An 18,450-nucleotide genomic window follows, 5' to 3' on the forward strand; every position below is an offset into this window, starting at 1 on the left:
CTTTGCTGAAGATTTCCATTATTGAACAAACAGAATGAGGACGCTGACCGGGGAAGAGTTAGGTACTTACAGCTGCTCTCACTGTTGCAAATTCAACCACAGCGCTTCCTCTCTTCTTTCTCGATACAATCACATTTGAAACATCCCCATACTAAAAAAGGTAAGAAATGGGAGAGTAAAAGAAAAGTCAAATAGAGGAAGAGAAGAGATGCAGAACAATTAAATTAGTATTTTCTTTCACGGCACAAACAATAACCATGCAAACACAAAGCTTATGCAGACTGAAGAACTGAAAACACAGGTGAATATAACAGACTTCTGGAATAAAAGTTAGGATTGAATATGTGTTTGGTTATTAAACTTAATCTCTAATGATAGGGTTCACGTGTTTGGGACCGAGCCAGTAACACTGCAAAGAACATTCATCATGAACAAAAGTGAAACCACTGTAATTTCTCAAGAGATAAGAGGTGATATTGGATCATTTTAGTTACTCCTTGTGCAATGACTACATTTAATAAACAATATTTTTGGCATCAATGAGCTGAAATTAGAAATGGCTCTCATCCAACTCCCTGCCACAAATCAGAACTGGGAGAATAGGTTGGCCAAAAAAGGAAACAGGGCAAAGAGCATCTCAGACATTCCCTGATCTGTCCGAGGAAGATGGAGAGATGAGGAGGAAGGCTAGAAACACGTCAGCAGATTAGACAAAACAGATCCCTATTATAGGCAGCCATTAGCAGAGCAATTTTTTTTAATCCTCTGGGTTTTTATGTATAACTGAGGCATTTTGTCATTAACCTCTCCCCGCCTAAAGCAGGAGGATGGACGTGGCTTTAGGGAATCTCATCCTGTGAAAATATAGCTTTCTGGGAAAGGGGAAAGTCCAGGAATGCTAAGGTCTACGAAGGACAGTTTGGAGCAAGCCAACAGTGACAAAGGAGACTCTCAAAAGGCCTCGGTTTCATAGAAAATAAATATCTTAACATGTTTTTTTTCCCCCCTTAAACGAAGATGTATTATTTCAAGCAGCCAAAGTACACAAGTCTGCACACGTATGCATACACAAGTATACACATACCATACTTTCCCACACAGTGGTGGCTTGACTTGCCCAAACTATTAACTGTCACTCATTGGAGCTTGCCATCTCAAACAAAATCTTTTTTTCTAAAATGTATTCCCTTTGCTTAAGAATTTAAAAAAGGAGTAACACTTTTGTTCCCACAGTCTTTATTATGACACAGCCCTTCTGCCTGGAGCCATATTGATTGAGTTCGTGCAGAGGAGAAATTCATACTCCTTTTTATGGACATCTTGACGTCAGCGACACTTGCCCTATCCTCATTTAAGGCCAACCTATGCCCTACCAAAACCCCTTGTGACGATCATGGCGTTAGGTGGTACTGGGTTGCATGAGAAGAGCACATTTCCTAATGCCTCCCTCAGCACTGTTTAATCACCTGGTAAGAGGGGCACAAACAATGTCGTGCATGGCTTTAAAAAGGCACTCCAACATTGCCCTCAGCACTTTCACTGCAACAAAACTTAATGAGCCTTGTTTAAGGGGAAGAATAAAACAATCTACAGCGCTGATGTCATGCAGACCTCAAAAGTGGCCGGACTCTGCAGGCAAGTTTGTTACCATGGAGCTCTGCTTTGGGACACCAAGGATAAAGAGATCAAATTTTATCATTATACAATTTATGTATTTGTTTTTATATTGCGATAGTAAATTGCCTGCAATGTCCTAATATAGATATATTAAAAGGATTGTTACCTCGGTAGCCTTAAGGTTTATTTTATTATATTACCCAACCCAAATGGTAGCTTACTGTTAATGTGTCATGTGAAAAGATAAGGAGTTCTAAACGCAAGGCAAGACAAGTTAAGTGTTTTGCTGTATAAATGATTCCTCTTGTAACATTGTGGAACAATGATTTAATTTTTAGGATGTGTACCTTTTGTAGAAGTCTGAAAAGAATGTCTTGAGAGTAGCCTCCATTCGTCTCGTCATCTTTTTTACACTTCCACTTTAACTGAAATGAGAAAGAAGAATACAACTGATTACACTGATGTGACTCAATGGAGCTAGACGGCTAAATTTTTCTCTTTCGCCTGATTGTCGTTGAGAAATCTCAGATTTGATTGTAGTTTTTGCAAGTTCAACATGGATTATAGGTCGAAAGTTGAATGAACGAGTACTTATGTCCTTTCAATTTCTTACAGGTTGAGTCGTTGTTGCCCATAACACGCTAGCATTCTGCTAATGAATGCTGTTGGTCAGTGAAGGACTGATTACGACCAGAGACCCCACTTGATGGCATCCGAAGCGGAACGAGAATGTCAAGAGTGAATATTTCGGCGTGGTCTTCAAAACATTAGCAAACCTCTTTCTAGCATGTGTATTGACAAGGAGAGCCTGTTGTCGATGCCTCGAGAGAAAAAAGGAAGTGACTCAGAGCTTGCCGTTAAGTAGTATCTCTGGCCGTATGATGTGTAGGACGTCACTGACATTTTAAAAGGCTTTTTAGAACAAAAAAGCCACTTTAAAAAAAAACACCCAGCAGTGTGTATTTTCTTAGCCTCCCCTTTCAAATGCAACATTCAAATTACTAGACAAAAAATTATATCCTGAGAAAAGTGGATTTTGAGGGGTATAGCTCCATAGACCACCATTCATTCTGCACTTGCCTGTGAGCGCCCCCTATATGGAACCAGAGTGGAACTGCAACCAGTTCAGAAGCCGTAAGTAACGAGAGTGGAACTTCGTCCCTTATTAGAAAAAGCACGACACCAGACACAATAATGACTAAATAATCCAAAGCAGGTCACCTTAGGTACTCTGCAATGGGCAGAAAGATGTGAGATGTGTTGTCTTTGTTTGAACTGTGGTTAACTTATGATTGTGCAACAATTTTTCATTCATGATACTTGCCATACTGCACTGTGTAAATGTTGTTTTAGAAATTACCATATAGTACAACTATGTTCTGCATAAGAGCTGAACAGCTCCAATGAACCTCCACAAAAGATAACAAGATCATTTATCAAATTCTTTGACTTGCTTGGAGTCCTGTCACTAAACGCTGATGCGAGTTCCCATACTCCTAGAAAAGAGATATTGTGCAACTTCTCCTATCCATGTAGAAAGAACAGCAGTCTAGCCAATATATCACACTGACTGCTTAAAGTAGAATTATAAATGGCAAGCACTAAGTGTTGATTCAGCTCCAACATTCTGCTTACTGTCAGAGAACAGGATTTCTGGGAATTTCCATGTCTACATAGCGTTCTTTTACCAACAATTACAGTTGACAATGTACATTCTCCTTCCAAGAGCAGTCTCCTGTACCCACTGATAACCTTCTTACCCATTAATCTTCGAATAAGATGTTAAAAAAGTATTTGCATGATGTGATGTCTGCGGTTTCAGCCCACAACTTGCTCCTAGTTTAAATAAATATACAGATAGGAAAGATATTAGTGGAACCAAACCAAATGGCTTTCTGCATCACTAAAACTAGATCTCAGAATATATCAGTGGAATAATGTCAAATGTCGCTGAAATTAATTTTTTAGGAATGATTGACGTCAGAGTCACTGCAAATGCCCACAACGCAGTCAATAATTTTGCTGAACATCAATTGTCGAATAGTCCCAGAGATGTGTTTCATCTTGAATACAAGGATCATTTTGAATCAGGTTAAAGATATAAGACAGGACAGAAGAAATCAAATAAAAAAAAACGCTGTTTTCAAGTCTAGAGACAACACAAGACAGACAATTAAAAAATTTTTTAAAAAAATGGATGCAATTAAAACAGAACATTTTATTTTTTTAACGTCAACATGACAAGAGCCAGTCTCTGAGATATATTTATGCAGTAATGTTCCCATGTCCTTCAACGTGACCCGTGATACTGTCAGTCTTACGGCTGCCGTTTGTTTTTCTAACTGAATACACAAATGCACTAGATGGTTATCAAATTTTAAAACCAGATTTAATGTCAAAACACATTTGTTAACATCCCCAGTGTCCGTTAATATGCACAGGCTGGGCAGTTTCCAGGAGGAAATATAATAAGCCCTCTCCTGGCATAGTTACAGGTCTCCTGACGACGTTGGAACTACTCCGGAGGAATGGGCGTTAAATGTGCGCTTACTGGTGAGACAGCGTATGTGGTCTCTGAATAATTAATTACAAATGTCTAAGGTTCTATCAAAATCCCTGCAGAGATTCTGCCGGCACTTTCACTCAGATGGAGCAGTTCCTCTTTTCCATCTCCCTGTGTTACTCTCCAAGAACTGCAACCCTCATCCTGACCTCCCTTCCTAGTCTCATCCCTTGATTAAAACCCCCATAGGTGCAAGCCTTACCTTCAATTTGGGGGTCACATTGCTCTTGGAACATCTCTCCACTCCTGAGTCTGAGAAAAAAAAACATGAGGGAGGGAAGATGGGACAGTGAAGTGAAAAGACAAGGAAACAATTGTTTTGTTAAGGAAATAAATGTATCACTCAAAATAGCAGTAAACTCATGCAGATGGACAGCAATTTTTGGCTGTCAGATGGTAAATGTATGGCTCTTGCTACAGTCAGATGATCCACTGAGATGAAACAGACAGAGCGCGGATCCAGGGGAGGGCTGGGGAGGCCTGACTGCGTGCAAATGAAAGAAAGACTCAAGACGTGCTGACTATGCATGAGTAATTGTTCAGCCACAAAAAGGGGTCTAAGTCTCGGGCCAAGAACCAGTACTTTCTTTAAATACCCAAACTTCTATAGTCTTATTTTACAAGACTCACTTTTTTCATGTCTCCAGAATGGAGACACTGAAACTTTAAAGCAACAGTATTATCAAAGGGTTAAAAGTTTGATAGATAACTGTGTGTGTGTGTGTGTGTGTGTGTGTGTGTGTGTGTGTGTGTGTGTGTGTGTGTGTGTGTGTGTGTGTGTGTGTGTACGTACATGCATGCATGATGCTTGGCATTCCTATGTTATCTTGCCAAGTTGTCTTTCTGCCAAGAAACTAAAATAGACCTCTTCAAAGTGCAAATCTTTAATTAAAAAATACATTCAGTTATTGTTTTTATGTGCATAATATTTGGCAAACCACAAGGAACCTAGTGACTGCTGTGATTGGACTGACAGTACGACAGTTGGGAAACATAGGGGTTCACCAGAGGACTTCCCTGGATCACACTGGATTTATCCAGGTAGAACAGGACTGCACTGAACTGGTTTGGTAAACATGGACTGGAACAGACTGTACTAGGTTAAATCTTGTTATGGACATACTGTAGACTCCTGTTTGCAGCTGCTGTTCTTCTCTTTCTCTCTGGATCTGCTCTCTGATGAGCCTCTGTTCCTCCTCAAGCTGCCTGGATCCCTCCTCTCTCAAACGGGCTATCTGGTAGAAACAGACACATACAATACAATTATGTACACAAACAGACATACTGGTTTTGACAGCAAAGTATGCATCTTTCATTAAACTCTTCATTAAGCACTGATGTATGTATGACTCTCACATTCTAAGACACCCTTTCTGCTATTCTGTGTTTCCAGGAGTGTTCCGACCACCTTGTTTCTTCAGTTAAGAAAAATAACCCCTTGAGATGAGACAGAAATGGAACAGTGCCACCTACTGGTTACCTCCTCCACCTCTGGCCACATTCTTACATGCATTAAGCACACTGAGCACATGCCATGACGCACCTTGGAAGCACGCACAACATTTTTATTTATCACTGGCTATCTGAACAAAGTGCATCAAGTCATGCAATATCACCTTATGGGTTTACTGATAATTATGATATGGCAGTGAAAGAAAGCTTCTCTCAGAAAGAGCCTTTGTTCCTGACCCAAGACTTTGGAAGATTTCAACTCATTTAGAATGGAGTATTTGACGAAAACCAGAATAAAAGCACCTGGGTGTGCTTCAGAGTTTCCTGGATGCACTGAAATACCTTCTTTTCAGATCACTGCTGAGGCCTGTAGTATAGTGAAATTTTTATTTTGTATTTTCGACATCCTCTCCAGGCAACGTTTGGTGCAGTATCATCTCTCATATGGTTTTCTATAAATTCTCTTACCTCTTCTTCAAGTGTTCTAGTGTTTTGCACCTCTTCCTGACTCTGAGCTTCTGCTTGTTGCTCTCTGGCCTCCAAGTCTGTCAAAGTAACACACACACAAGTCCGTATCTCTTTTCCACAAGAAAACAGACAAAACTGTGCTAAATAAATTGATTATTTTCTAACAGCTGCTTGTTTAATTCTATACTAGACACTCAATGCAGCAGTCCCCAGCACTTTAAAAGTTATTTTCCTGGAATATGTAGGACAACAAAACTGATTTTAATATTACTATTTACAATACCAATACAAAAACACTAAAATCAAGAGCCTTGAGATGCTGTACAATTTGGAAAAGTACTCACCAAGCTTAATTTTTTTTCTCTTATCATCTAGCTTCCTGGTTCTTTCTTCTGCCCGTTTCTTAGCAGTGCAAATCTTGTCATAGGCAGCCTAAAAACAGTATTAAGACACCAGGATGAATCATGTCTCTGTGTGAGTGTGTATCAGCACTTGACAGGTTGAGAGGCATCAGTCGTCTTACCTTGGCAGCAGCATCAGTTAGCACCTCGAGAGCCTGGGACAACTGGTGGAAGAGCTCCACTAGAAGAAAGGGACAAGAGAAGCAAAAACTATGAACATTCTGCTACTGGATACACACAGAAACACTTTTTATTTTAATTTTAATTTTATTTTTGCTTCAGGAACCAATGTTTTACATGTGGAATATGAGATATAAAAACAAAAAAGTGGCTAAAATATAATAATAATAATAATAATAATAATAAGATGATAATAAGATATAACTGTTCATTTTTGTCAATTTGGCACCTTATACACAAGAGATACAGTAGAAGGTGATGTGACGTGAATAAAGTAAAGGGAACATGACATCTAAAAAAAGGCCTTGTGTGCTCATCATGATATCTTTAAGCTGAAGCTGGGACACGGGCCTGAGACAGACATTTTATGCTTTAAAAAGGTGCCGTAGGTCTCACGAAACCTGTTTCCTCTGATGACACAGACGTGCATTCCTACACAAACCCTTGGCTTCTCCATCTATTATCCATTACAGCACCTCAAGGGGCCACTGCTGCAATCACCACTACCACGCAAAAGCCCACCTCCCCAGTTGTCATCACACACACACACACACACACACACACACACACACGGAGACCACAATCCCACTCTTCATCACACAACCGCCACACTACTGCACTATACTAGCCAGGCTTAATCATTCACTGATGGGAAGCCTAACGGACCGATACTGTTACTCCCTGTGGGGACTGGCAGTGCACACTAACAGGAGGCTCTGGAGATCATGCTGCCAGCAGAGGTGGTCATGTTACCTACACGCATGTAATGGGCTGGAATGAAATCCAACTGGGGGGAGACCTGCCATGCCCTCTAGGCAGCTCAGAGTGTCACAACATGGGGGGTTGAGGAAAGTGAGGGGGCGTCTTCAGTTAGTGAGGAATCATGACCCCCAAGTCACCTCTTCCATGCATACAACCTTTCCCTGAGGAGCAGCAAATCCCAAGACTTGCTCCGCTCTCGTGCGATAGAGGCAAAGTCTGTACATGTGCGGGTTCAAGTGCTGAGGCCCTCCAAACCACTTCTTTTCCATTTCTGGGAAAACCGACCCCCTGCTTTTGTATTATCCCTCTCAACCCCACCAATTTCCCAGTTTTTTTTCCTGACATAATCAGGAATTGTCTGAACCATCCAGCAACCACATAAACCTCACTTGAAAATATGCCTCATGACCAGTCTTTTGTCCAAGGTGCCCCCCCCCCTTCCGATAAAAAGCTACAATGAGATTTCCTGGTCTAATTGTTGACATGCTGGTTGGCGGCAGGCCGCGGAAGGACTTAAGCCAAAGAAGATGGAGTGTGGAAATGCTGGTGGTGGTGATGATGATGGTGCTGCTGGTGTTTGGCTGGTTCTGTCTGGCTAGAAAGTCGACGGGAGACAGGCGCTAGTTAGATTTCCCTACAGAGTGCTGTGGCTCGGCTGTCTGGCAGGGTACAACTTGCTGAGAGCGCTACTCGCTACTAGAGCATTTATTTTTGGTTCTGGAGCTTGATGGCCGTTCAGTCAGACAATTAACCCTAATTCTTCAGAAAACAATGCAGACATTGAATAAAACAAATAATAAATTCTTGTTCCAGTTCTACTAGGTGACTGACAGAGGTCTGTATTCATCCCAAGGGAAATTGTAGGCATCCAGTCGCTTAGACAACCATAACACAACAAACACACACATTTATTTCACATACATAAAAATCACTCACAGAAATTCAGAGTTAACAATTTGTGAAGTGATTACAAAGGTCTGGTATGGACTGACCAAGTGATGCAATGACCATGATAAGGTGCTATGGTAGAGTGTGTGCAATGGTGGTAGTGCAAAGTGAACAGTGCAGGGATTGAACAGTGCATTAGCTTATTATTAAATATTAACTATGACTATAAAAAGACAAGAACGTAAACATAACAGAATTGCTTGACAACCAAGAAAAGAAATAATATACTTTAAGAACAATATATATTTGCTGGCTAACTCACCTGCTTTTGGGTTGTCTGGGTTCTTGTCTGGATGGCATGTCAAGGCTTTCTGTCGATAAGCTTTCTTGATCTAGGAGAAAAAACAGAAGAACCCCTAGAGTTATGTAGAGTGGAACATGTTGATTAGGACACAAAGGGAACAATTTATCCACTTAAGCACAGATTTTGGCCATGTGAAAGTTGAATTCTTACTCTTTGTACCAATTATCTTTATCCTGTCAGCTTTGGCCCAGAAAACCAAAGTCTGAATAAAAAATGATGGTCCCACTGAAATAATGGCACAAATGGTAACAGTCTGACATGAAAGCACTGGGGGTGAAATGAGGTCTGCGGTCAAATAAAAAAAATCTGCGATTGTATTGTTTGGATCAAATCAACACCTGAGCTGATCCTCTGCTTCGTGTCCTTACGACACGTTGTTAATGGAATCTAACCACCTTGGCACATACTCCACAGTGAATTACCCGCACAATAATTCATAACTATTTTCAGGCCCACTGCCCAGTGTGCCTGAGTTGCAACCTAGTATTAGTCCATTTTTATTCAAACTTAAAAAATTAAAAAAATCTTACAATAACATACACGAACAGAGTGCCATTGTCCGTAACAAATCTGAGAAGGCCGCCATTAATATCTTAGGCGTGTAGCCAAAACTTTTGGGGGGGTTCAGAGAACCAGAGTGGAAAAACTAAACAATACTTTGGAGTATTGTAATGTCATATGAGGTTTTAGTTATAGCTGATTTTTTAACTCTGTGTCACTGATTGGAATGTTAACCATTCATTGGTCCTTCTAGGTACCAGTTAATGACAAGGTGGTTTTCATTAGATCTCTGCCCTGGAGAAAGAAGAGAAGCAGGAAAACTTTTGGTGGAGACCAGAGGGGGCTGAAGAGTGCGGCGCAGAAGCTTTCGGCACACAACCTCAAAAACACACGCTCATGCATTGCATGCTAAGGACTTGGCAAAGAAATCCCCCGTATATCTAAGCTCAGACACAAGCACACACACACTGACATACACTTTCTCACCAGTCTTTATCAGCCATGCCAACGTTCTGCATGTTTATTTATTTTTTAAACATAGGCGCAAATCTTCTGCCAGTATGCTACGGGCCACAGAATATGGGAGCTCCTTTCTTCATGCCTGGGAAACAGTTGTATCTGACGCCTTGTCCTCTGGCATATTCAATGTTTCCCTGTGGGTTGCTTTGCACAACTGTATCTGTAGAATACGCGCCAAAACATACAGAGCAGACTTTACTGGGGGGAAAACAAAGCAGAATGGTGTAATCCATCCGTGTCCAAGCCTTTTTAACAGCAACTCCAATGAGTCTCCATGACAGTCAACTTAGGCACATTAGGCTGGATGCCCATTGTCCAAGATACAAGAGCTAAGACTCCACATGACTACATGAAAGCAACGAGCTTCCAGTGAACCCTCTGGAGCTTATCGTGGCTCAGACAGCTCCTAAATGTCACAAGTCTTTTCTTCTCTTTCTTGGTTAACATCAGATTTTTTTCTGGTTGTAGTTCCAATAGTTAATGAGAGCTTGGATCCTTGAGAGGGTTCCAAGATACTAGTCATCATTGAGAGATATTAAGTCTTGCTGCTTGGCACACAGAGCCTTCCTACAGATCTAGACTGACACACAGGGCTGTGGACTGTAGCCAAACACATATGCTTACTGTTGGCCTAAGCCTACTTCCCCTTTTCATCCTCCTTCTGTCTGTTTCTCCCTTTTCTTTTGTCTTTGCTTGCTAACATAGCTCTGTCCAATTTTCTATTTTTGGTAAAGTACAAAAAAAAGGAAATGAAAAGTCAAACTCAAGTTCAAATGTATTGTCATTCGTATACAGGTACAGTTGAACAAAATGTGGTTCCTCTCTTGGACCAAGATGAAGCAAAAAGGCAAGAAAGGCCATTATGAAAGCCAATGCATCCTGAGCAATGAGTAGGTAGTTGGAGAACTCCCTGCCCTACACAAAGATTTTTTGACAAGTATAACCTGTCATCATTGATGCTGTCCTTTGTCTTAGTTCAGTTAAAGATCTAGTTAACACACACACGTCTCTACATTTGAGTTATCCTACCTGCTTTTTTTCTCTCTAGCTCCGGTTTCTTGCTTTTCCTTTTCACTCTCTAGCATCCTTTAAGACATCTCATCTCTACTGCGCCTCCAGTGCTGTTTTGTTAAATAATACATGATTACTCCCATCAATGCCGTAACACGCAAGCCTTAATTGATGCTGGAAGACCCTGAAGCCCTTTGGTCCTACAAAGTAGAAGCCAACGCATGCCAACTTTTTAAGAGGTTAGCACATGTGTGGATAAGAGCTCTCAGATCGAGTGGCATCTTCCATCAGGACTAATCCAGTCAATTACTGTCCCAGTTATCTTTGTGCAGTTCACCATGACCTTCTAGGATTGGCTCCTGAATCCATTATGAGTAAGACCATGTGAAGAGAAAACCATAAGAACTCCTGGGCTGAAACCAACCGCTGTCCCTTGTGCTTAGAGATGAGCAAACTGGACTGACACATGCCTTTTTTTCTTGTCTCAAAGGCGAGACAAACTGAGCTGCAGAAATGCTAACTATTTCCCACGCTACAGTTTGCAGAAGGAGGAACCAAGGAATCAAAGAAAGATCATGCAGCAGAAGGCCAACAGTAGCCTAATGGTTAGTGCCTGGCGGAAAACAGACTCTGTGCCTCCCTAATCCCTGCCTGCCACAGTCTTAACTGCATGCCCACATCTTTTCCTCATTACACCAGTCTTTGGTGCCAATTATAGTTGACAAACTGGTCCTAGTGCAGCCTCGGCACAGCCTTGGTAGGGCCCCTAGCCTGAGTGGCTGATTAGCTGCCTGATCTGCCATGGGTCCATCCTCTTTAATTACAACGCTCTGCTATTTACGGGACATTATCAACTGGAGGAAAATAATAACAGGCACAAAGGAAGAAGAGGAGCAAGGACAGGGGCAATGAGGACATGACTACACTGAGAAAAGGAGAGTAAAAAGTAAGAAGAAAAATCGGATGTAACAAAGAGAAACAGCGAGACTGTGATTAACTTTCTATGTGCTTGTGCGCTTGTGAACCTGACAGTCAACCCTTGAGTCAAACTCTGCATTCATTCAGTATTATCCTATATTAACTTTTAATGGAAAGGTATCAAGAATTTTGATACTTTTCCATTAAAAGTTAATCTTCTCATCTTGATTCATGATGACATCATTTTGTGTTTTTTGTTTGTTTGTTTTTTTAAATACTGTTGACCAAATTAATGATTCCAAGCTGAAATGGAAAACTAACAAATCTGTTATTCAGGTTTATGTCACATGTCAAGAGGTCTGTCAGATCAATGCATTGAACATAAGTTGCCCAGGCGATGAAACAACCTGAAACACCTGATGACCCCAGGTTGCATCACTGATGATGTACCCCAGTGCACCTTCGGATGCAATAATAATTTTGCTTACATTGGAAAAGCAATTTTAGAATGTAATGCAATCACCTGACCTGTCATTGGATGCTCTGTCAGAAGTAAATCATGCAGGCATGTAGTTACTGGATACACTGCAACACATCAGGTACACTACAATTTAAGTAGCTGAATACACTACAAGAAATGTTGTGCGGTCTTGACTGTTGACATTGTCTCACCAAGCAATCTGTGGTAGGTAAAACACACAAGGCAGTTATTACTCAAGCCCTGCTGATATGCATGTGCATAACTTGTTAAATGGTGGCTAACCTTCCGCAACAGTCTTCCTCAGCACTACAAGGATAAAGCAAATCCCAGTCATCCATAGTCCTTAAATCATAGATTGTGAAATGCCATTTCCCCCAGCATTTATCAGCCAAGCTCAAAAGAAGGTCAACAGCAGTGATAAGAGAAAGAGATGCTAAATAGAACCAGGAGGAGATACAGGACATATGTGGCTTAGCCCACATAAACAGGCTCTGGGATGAGCTTCTTCCCCCTTTCTGTGAGAAACATGCCGGATAGTGGTGGTGGAGCAGTGGGTAAAACAACTGAGGTAAGTAGCCCAGCTGGTGACATCTGCTTTCACACATTTGACTGATTTTTGAGCCCCCCAGACTCAATGCACTAAACACACACAAACCCTCGCTATCACTCTTGAACATCAATAGACCTCACAGAACCAGCCGTCTAAATGTTGCAGTCTCAATTCTATCCAAGCCACAACTGCTAACTTCCTCTAGGATAATCCTCTGGGGAAGAGAGGATTTGGAAATCCAATTAAGAAATTAACTTCTTCCCTCGTTTTGGCCGCAATTTTAATTTCCCTTCGGGCTTGTGGATTCTACATGCTGGAAACTGTGAGGAGAGGTGTGGTAGGGAAAAGGCAGGATTCAGGACATCACATCATGGTGAACCGCTCTGGGCTGGGAAATGAAATGTAAAGGAGTTGATTTAAAATCCATGCAGGCATAAAATTCTGTCTGCAGTGTGCAGAGGTGAGCAAACAGATTTTTGTAAATCTGTTTGCAGTTTGCAGTAACCTTTTGTAAATAGGCTGTCCATAGTATTACATCATTTTCCAGGCCTAATCAGATGTAATCATATTAACACTACAAGCTTATATGCGATCAGATACGTTGGTTTAGTTTTAGATAAAGAATATACATTGAGGTGGGAGACTCAAAACCAAAAATGTATTCCACAACCATACCATTTTGAATTCATTAGCGCTGAAACAATTAGTCTATTAAAAGATTAGGCGATCAACAGAAAAGTTATTGACCATCATTGTGATAAGCCATTAATTGTTTTAAGTAATATTTTAAAGGAAAATGCCAAACATTCAATTTCCTAGCTTCTCCATTGTGATCGTCCGCTGCTCTTCTCAGTTTTACATTATTTGAGTGGAATATCTTAGGGTTTTGTTTTGGACTATTGGTCATACAAAACAAGCAATTTGATATGCAAAATTATGACTGCCATTTTTCACTTAATTTGACATTTCATAAACCAAACGATTAATCACTCAGTTATTCGGGAAAAATAACTGGCAGATTAAGTGATCATTAAAACGAGTTGCAGCCTTAGAAGAGTTATGCAACGTCGCTACCAAGTGGCCTTTTCGGTGTATCACACCTTTGCGATTCAGACAACCGGTGTTTCTGTCTTTTGCTACCTGGGTTCTCACTGGACCTAGAATGTCAGTCCTCGCTTTACTTACCTGGCGTTTCTCCTTACAGAGAAAATACTTGGTGGCTATTATACACGCATACACGATACAAACACACACACTCCTACAAGCTCCATGGTAGCAAGCTAATAGAGTTAGCCTCCCGTTTGCAGGCAAAATGACACATAACATTAAGTTACTTACAGTCTTTCCTTGTGCAAACACAGCTGCTTCAACATTTAACGGTAGCTAACACTCGGATAAACTATCTGCCAACACAACATCCCCCAGCCTGTAAAGTAAAGGCATGGCTAGCTATACTATTAGTTATCTAGCTAACTAGCTTGACAGCTAGCTTATTTACACACCTCTTTTGTTGTAGCAGTGCTTTCAATACCAAGTAAACCATACAGGTCCATCTGTAGGATATCCTTGGCCTTTCCGGACATTTCTGTCAATAATGAGCAACGGTACCAACACAGAAAAATAAGAAATGTAAACGCGATGTTAACGTTTGGCTAATTCAGCGGTTTGTTGTTGTTCCCGTTCCAGGCAGCATGCGTTAAACGTCTTCGACCTTTAAACTAGGAAGTGCACTGCAACCTGGGAAATGTAGTTTCTATTCTGCTGTTCTGCTGCTCTGTTGCTGTTGCTTAAATACATTTGAGCATCTTTGAGATTTTGAGCATTTACCATAGCATTTATATCGAAAAAATGTTTTGTAAGTCTTAACCGTTTTAACTCGTTTTAACTTATTTGTATTGTCTTTGTGGGCTGCTTCAAATTTGTTCCAGGTGTGAAATGATTTTACAGTATGTTTTATCTCTGCCATTAAAGGTCAAATCTTTTGATTTTGTAGATCTGCATTGTGTTTCTGAACCAGTCGTCTCAAATGTATTTAAAAAAAAAAAACTTTTCAGCATCATGATGCTGTTGATTTTTGAAGTTGTTAACAAACAATTATAATTGGGAGTAAAAAGGACTATGTAGCCTATTGGCCTTTATTATTAGGCTTTTTTTCTCTCATAAACCCATTTACAATAACACATATTTACTAAGGAATGTTATAGGCAATACAGAGTGCTCTCTGGTGGACAAATTATGTAACAGCAGCACTGTCTCTAAAAATGACCTAGGCTTTCAGTAGGCTATTTTGCATACATGTAATTATTGCAAAACTGCCAACAGAAATGCCAATTCTCATATATCTGTGGTAAGCCAATATCAGCTTATAACAGCAGCCTGGCGAAGGATCAGTCAACTTCTAGTTCTACAGGAAATATTACGACAATTTGGGGCATCCAGGCCATAGACATATATGATGATCCAGGCTACACCTTTGTTTGCATTTGAATCATGGTGTAGTCTGCTTTTACTTAACTAAACCTGACAACACCTTGTATCAATTGTAAAATGTAAACAGAAAAATCTACTGTTCAGACATTTTCACCCAGGACCATTTTATTTGTGTTTCATTTGAGTTTTTTAGTTGTAGCTATAAGATGTAGGCAGTGGGATCTATAGGGATGCAGAATCAGGAACATGTCCTGACATGTCTTAGAACAGCTCTCCTTTTCTAATATATATATATATATATATATATATATATATATATATAATAGGTAAATTAAAGGTTATGAAAAAGCTCTATGTAATTTGCAAACGTTTACTACAGGGTGTGTGCAATTTTTATTCTATATTCATTTAATAACCCTAATGAAACTTCCAAAAGAGAGATGAACTGGTGTTTTTGTTTTCCGGTCTGTGGTTTAGTGATAACTCGGCCCCTATTGGAGCATTTCCTGTAGGCAGTGGGATCTACAGTGATGCAGAATCAGGAACATGTCCTGTCTGCATAGATCCCACATAGATCCCACTGCCTACAGGAAATGCTACAACAGGGGCCGAGTTATCATTAAACCACAGACCGGAAAACAAAAACACCAGTTCATCTCATTATATATATATATAAAATAGGTAAATTAAAGGTTATGAAAAAGCTCTATGTAATTTGCAAACGTTTACTACAGGGTGTGTGCAAAAAGATGTTCATCCTGAAGAGCTGTGTTACGTCCACATTACGTCCTGCCCATTGGGTAATTTGTAATGACCTCATTTCAGAATACCTTGGACAAACATAGAACTAAATCTTATAATTACGACACACCCTAGAGGTCCATATGGTAAAAGGTTTCGCAGCAGGACCAGTAGATTAAGGGTTATTTTGTGCTTAAAACCATAGCAATCAGAAATCCCTTGTTGTGTATAAATGTATACAGAACAATTGTTCAGAACAATAAATGGAAATCGTGTTGACTTTGACTTTTAAGAATTGGGAGCTTGATTCCAACATGATCCTGTTCAACTAGCTCAGCAAGAGAGTTGTGGACTTTGATGAGTGCATGATATTTGGTCAATAGTTTTTGTTGCTCCATTTAAACAAAGCAGTCTCACATGTAGCCATTATTTTCACTTTGACATGCTGGAAATGCAGCAACAGTAGGCTATATATCCTGCATATTATTTGGTGTTGTAACTTAGTAGTACCCATGCTGCTTGTTTCTCAGTGCTCTCCCTGATAGAAGCCGCATTTTCCTCTGGATAAACAAAACATCTTTGGCTCAGGGGACCTAAAGCAGCACGACAATACAACTACCGTATAGCTATGCTTTTCTCGGAGGTAGTGAAACTCTAGCAAGCTAAATAGCCTCAGGTCACAGTACTACAAATTCTTAACAAAATATCCAGAGATCCAAACAATATGCCGTATTGTCATTCTGACAGTAAAGGTTTTCTAAATTCATAGCTATATGCATATACCAAACAGTGATAAGAGAAATAAAAAATAAAAAATAATTATAAAAAGCGAATTAATTAAAAGCCACAATAACCACGCTATATCTGTTGCTTCATCTCAACATGCTTATCTTGTGTGTTCTTTTAGTGTTTTTAGTCACAGGAACATTTAGGCTCATTTTGACTCTTAAATTCAAGATAATTAAGAAATTACTGAATTATTATTACTTTGTCATGTATATGCTACATGTTGCCGTATGCCCTCTCATCCCCTATTTCTATCAATAAACTCCTAAAGCCATGTAGATGAATCATATAGTCCAGTCATTTTAAGCCAAAATGGGGGTCAACCTTGAACAAATTGCAACAGAAGTAAACTCAACTGATTTTGTATCCTAAATATGTACTAAGTAAGAAAAGCCCCAAAGAATCCCATTAGGGGAAAGTTTCGAAAAAGACCCAAATATAGCCTATTCATACGCCTATTCATTCTTTTTCTCACGTGAATAGGGTCACATTTTTAATCTTTAGATATCACCATAAAAATTACTGAGTTGATTACTTACATGACGACAAACAAAAAATGTATTACAAGTTTTTTGAAATTGTTTGTTAAGATCGGCAAACGGTGCATAATCTAATTACATGTGTGCTAATTTGCATAAATACCACAACAGATCTAAACAGGACCTGCCTTTTGTCTTCTGCATTCTCCTTACCCATGTCTCCTGTTCTTCCCTCAGACTTATCCCCCAGAAACAGTCCCATGGACCCAGCCCCAAACCCCATCTCTGCAATAATAATTAATAAAGGCTGGTTTAAAGTACTTCTTCCTGCCTCTATGTATATTAATGCTCATGGTTAGCCTAAATGGGTACCATTCAGACCTTAACATTAAGTATTTTACTGTAAGATGTCAACAAGGTTCAACAAGACATTTTCACCTGGCTATACCCAATGTTTAGATCTGTTGTGGTATTTATGCAAATTAGCACATACATAATTAGATTATGCACCGTTTGCCCATGTTAACAAACAATTTCAAAAAACGTGTAATACATTTTTTGTTTGTCTTGGTGTACATAATCAACTCAGTAATTTTCATGGTGATATCTAAAGGTTAAAATTGTTACCCTATTCACGTGAGAAAAAGAATGAATAGGCGTATTGGATAGGCTTGGGTCTTTTTCGAAACTTTCCCCTAATGGGATTCTTTGGGGCTTTTTTTTCCTTACCCAGGACATATTGAGGATACAAAATCAGTTGAGTTTGCTTCTGTTGCAATTTCTTCAACCTTTTTTCATAAAATGACTGGACTAATAGATGAATGATGAAGCCTGGGTGTGTTCAAAATCAGATTGTGGATCTTGGATTCTGATCATTCTAAGGACACTTTTGGATTTAGTTATAAGTAAAGATGTGAAATTCCACTGAGAAAAAGAAAGAGAACTGGTCTAGATTGTAGAGAACTGAAGTCTAATGTATAACTAAAAAATTGGGAGTATGTTCTAATTCCCCACAAGGCTCTTGAGGGCAGTCAGACCCATGCACCCTGATGGTTTGGACATTGTGTCTGTAGTTATCAGATAACACTGTGACAGGCATCGTGTTTACTGTCAAAAAATGTTGACTGACTCGGAGAATAAGGGACCCAAGTTAATTTTCGGGCCAGCAGGGACTGTAGCCCGAGGTCAGATCCAGCTGATGGGATGGGGAGTGTGGGAGGAAGGCCCACAACCACTGGCTGCATTCAGCGTCACAAACAGCTACAAGCCAGAAAACAGCAGGCACATTAAGACCGGAAATCAGACAAAACTGCCTTTAAAATAAACCGCTGACCATACA

At 40.0% G+C, this 18,450-nt stretch overlaps 1 protein-coding gene across 2 annotated transcripts in view; it reads right to left on the bottom strand.

Moving 5' to 3' along the window:
* The window catches only part of dnajc17 (DnaJ (Hsp40) homolog, subfamily C, member 17), a 32,920-nt gene extending 18,501 nt beyond the window's left edge, over window positions 1-14,419 (bottom strand). The window contains exons 1-9 of one of the 2 annotated variants that reach the window (XM_031279242.2): window positions 14,178-14,418; window positions 8,654-8,723; window positions 6,624-6,682; window positions 6,445-6,532; window positions 6,101-6,177; window positions 5,304-5,415; window positions 4,383-4,432; window positions 1,965-2,042; window positions 71-151 (exon numbers count right to left, since the gene is read on the bottom strand). In XM_031279242.2, coding sequence (XP_031135102.1) covers window positions 71-151; window positions 1,965-2,042; window positions 4,383-4,432; window positions 5,304-5,415; window positions 6,101-6,177; window positions 6,445-6,532; window positions 6,624-6,682; window positions 8,654-8,723; window positions 14,178-14,258 — 696 coding nt within the window. In that variant the 5' untranslated portion in view covers window positions 14,259-14,418. Of the gene's footprint in view, window positions 1-70; window positions 152-1,964; window positions 2,043-4,382; window positions 4,433-5,303; window positions 5,416-6,100; window positions 6,178-6,444; window positions 6,533-6,623; window positions 6,683-8,653; window positions 8,724-14,177 lie in introns of both variants that reach the window. The other variant, XM_031279243.2, reaches the window with a different exon arrangement.
* Window positions 14,420-18,450: the final 4,031 nt, after the last annotated feature.

The sequence above is a fragment of the Sander lucioperca genome, chromosome 18 (assembly GCF_008315115.2).
Source record: "Sander lucioperca isolate FBNREF2018 chromosome 18, SLUC_FBN_1.2, whole genome shotgun sequence".
NCBI classification, from domain to species: Eukaryota; Metazoa; Chordata; class Actinopteri; order Perciformes; family Percidae; genus Sander; species Sander lucioperca.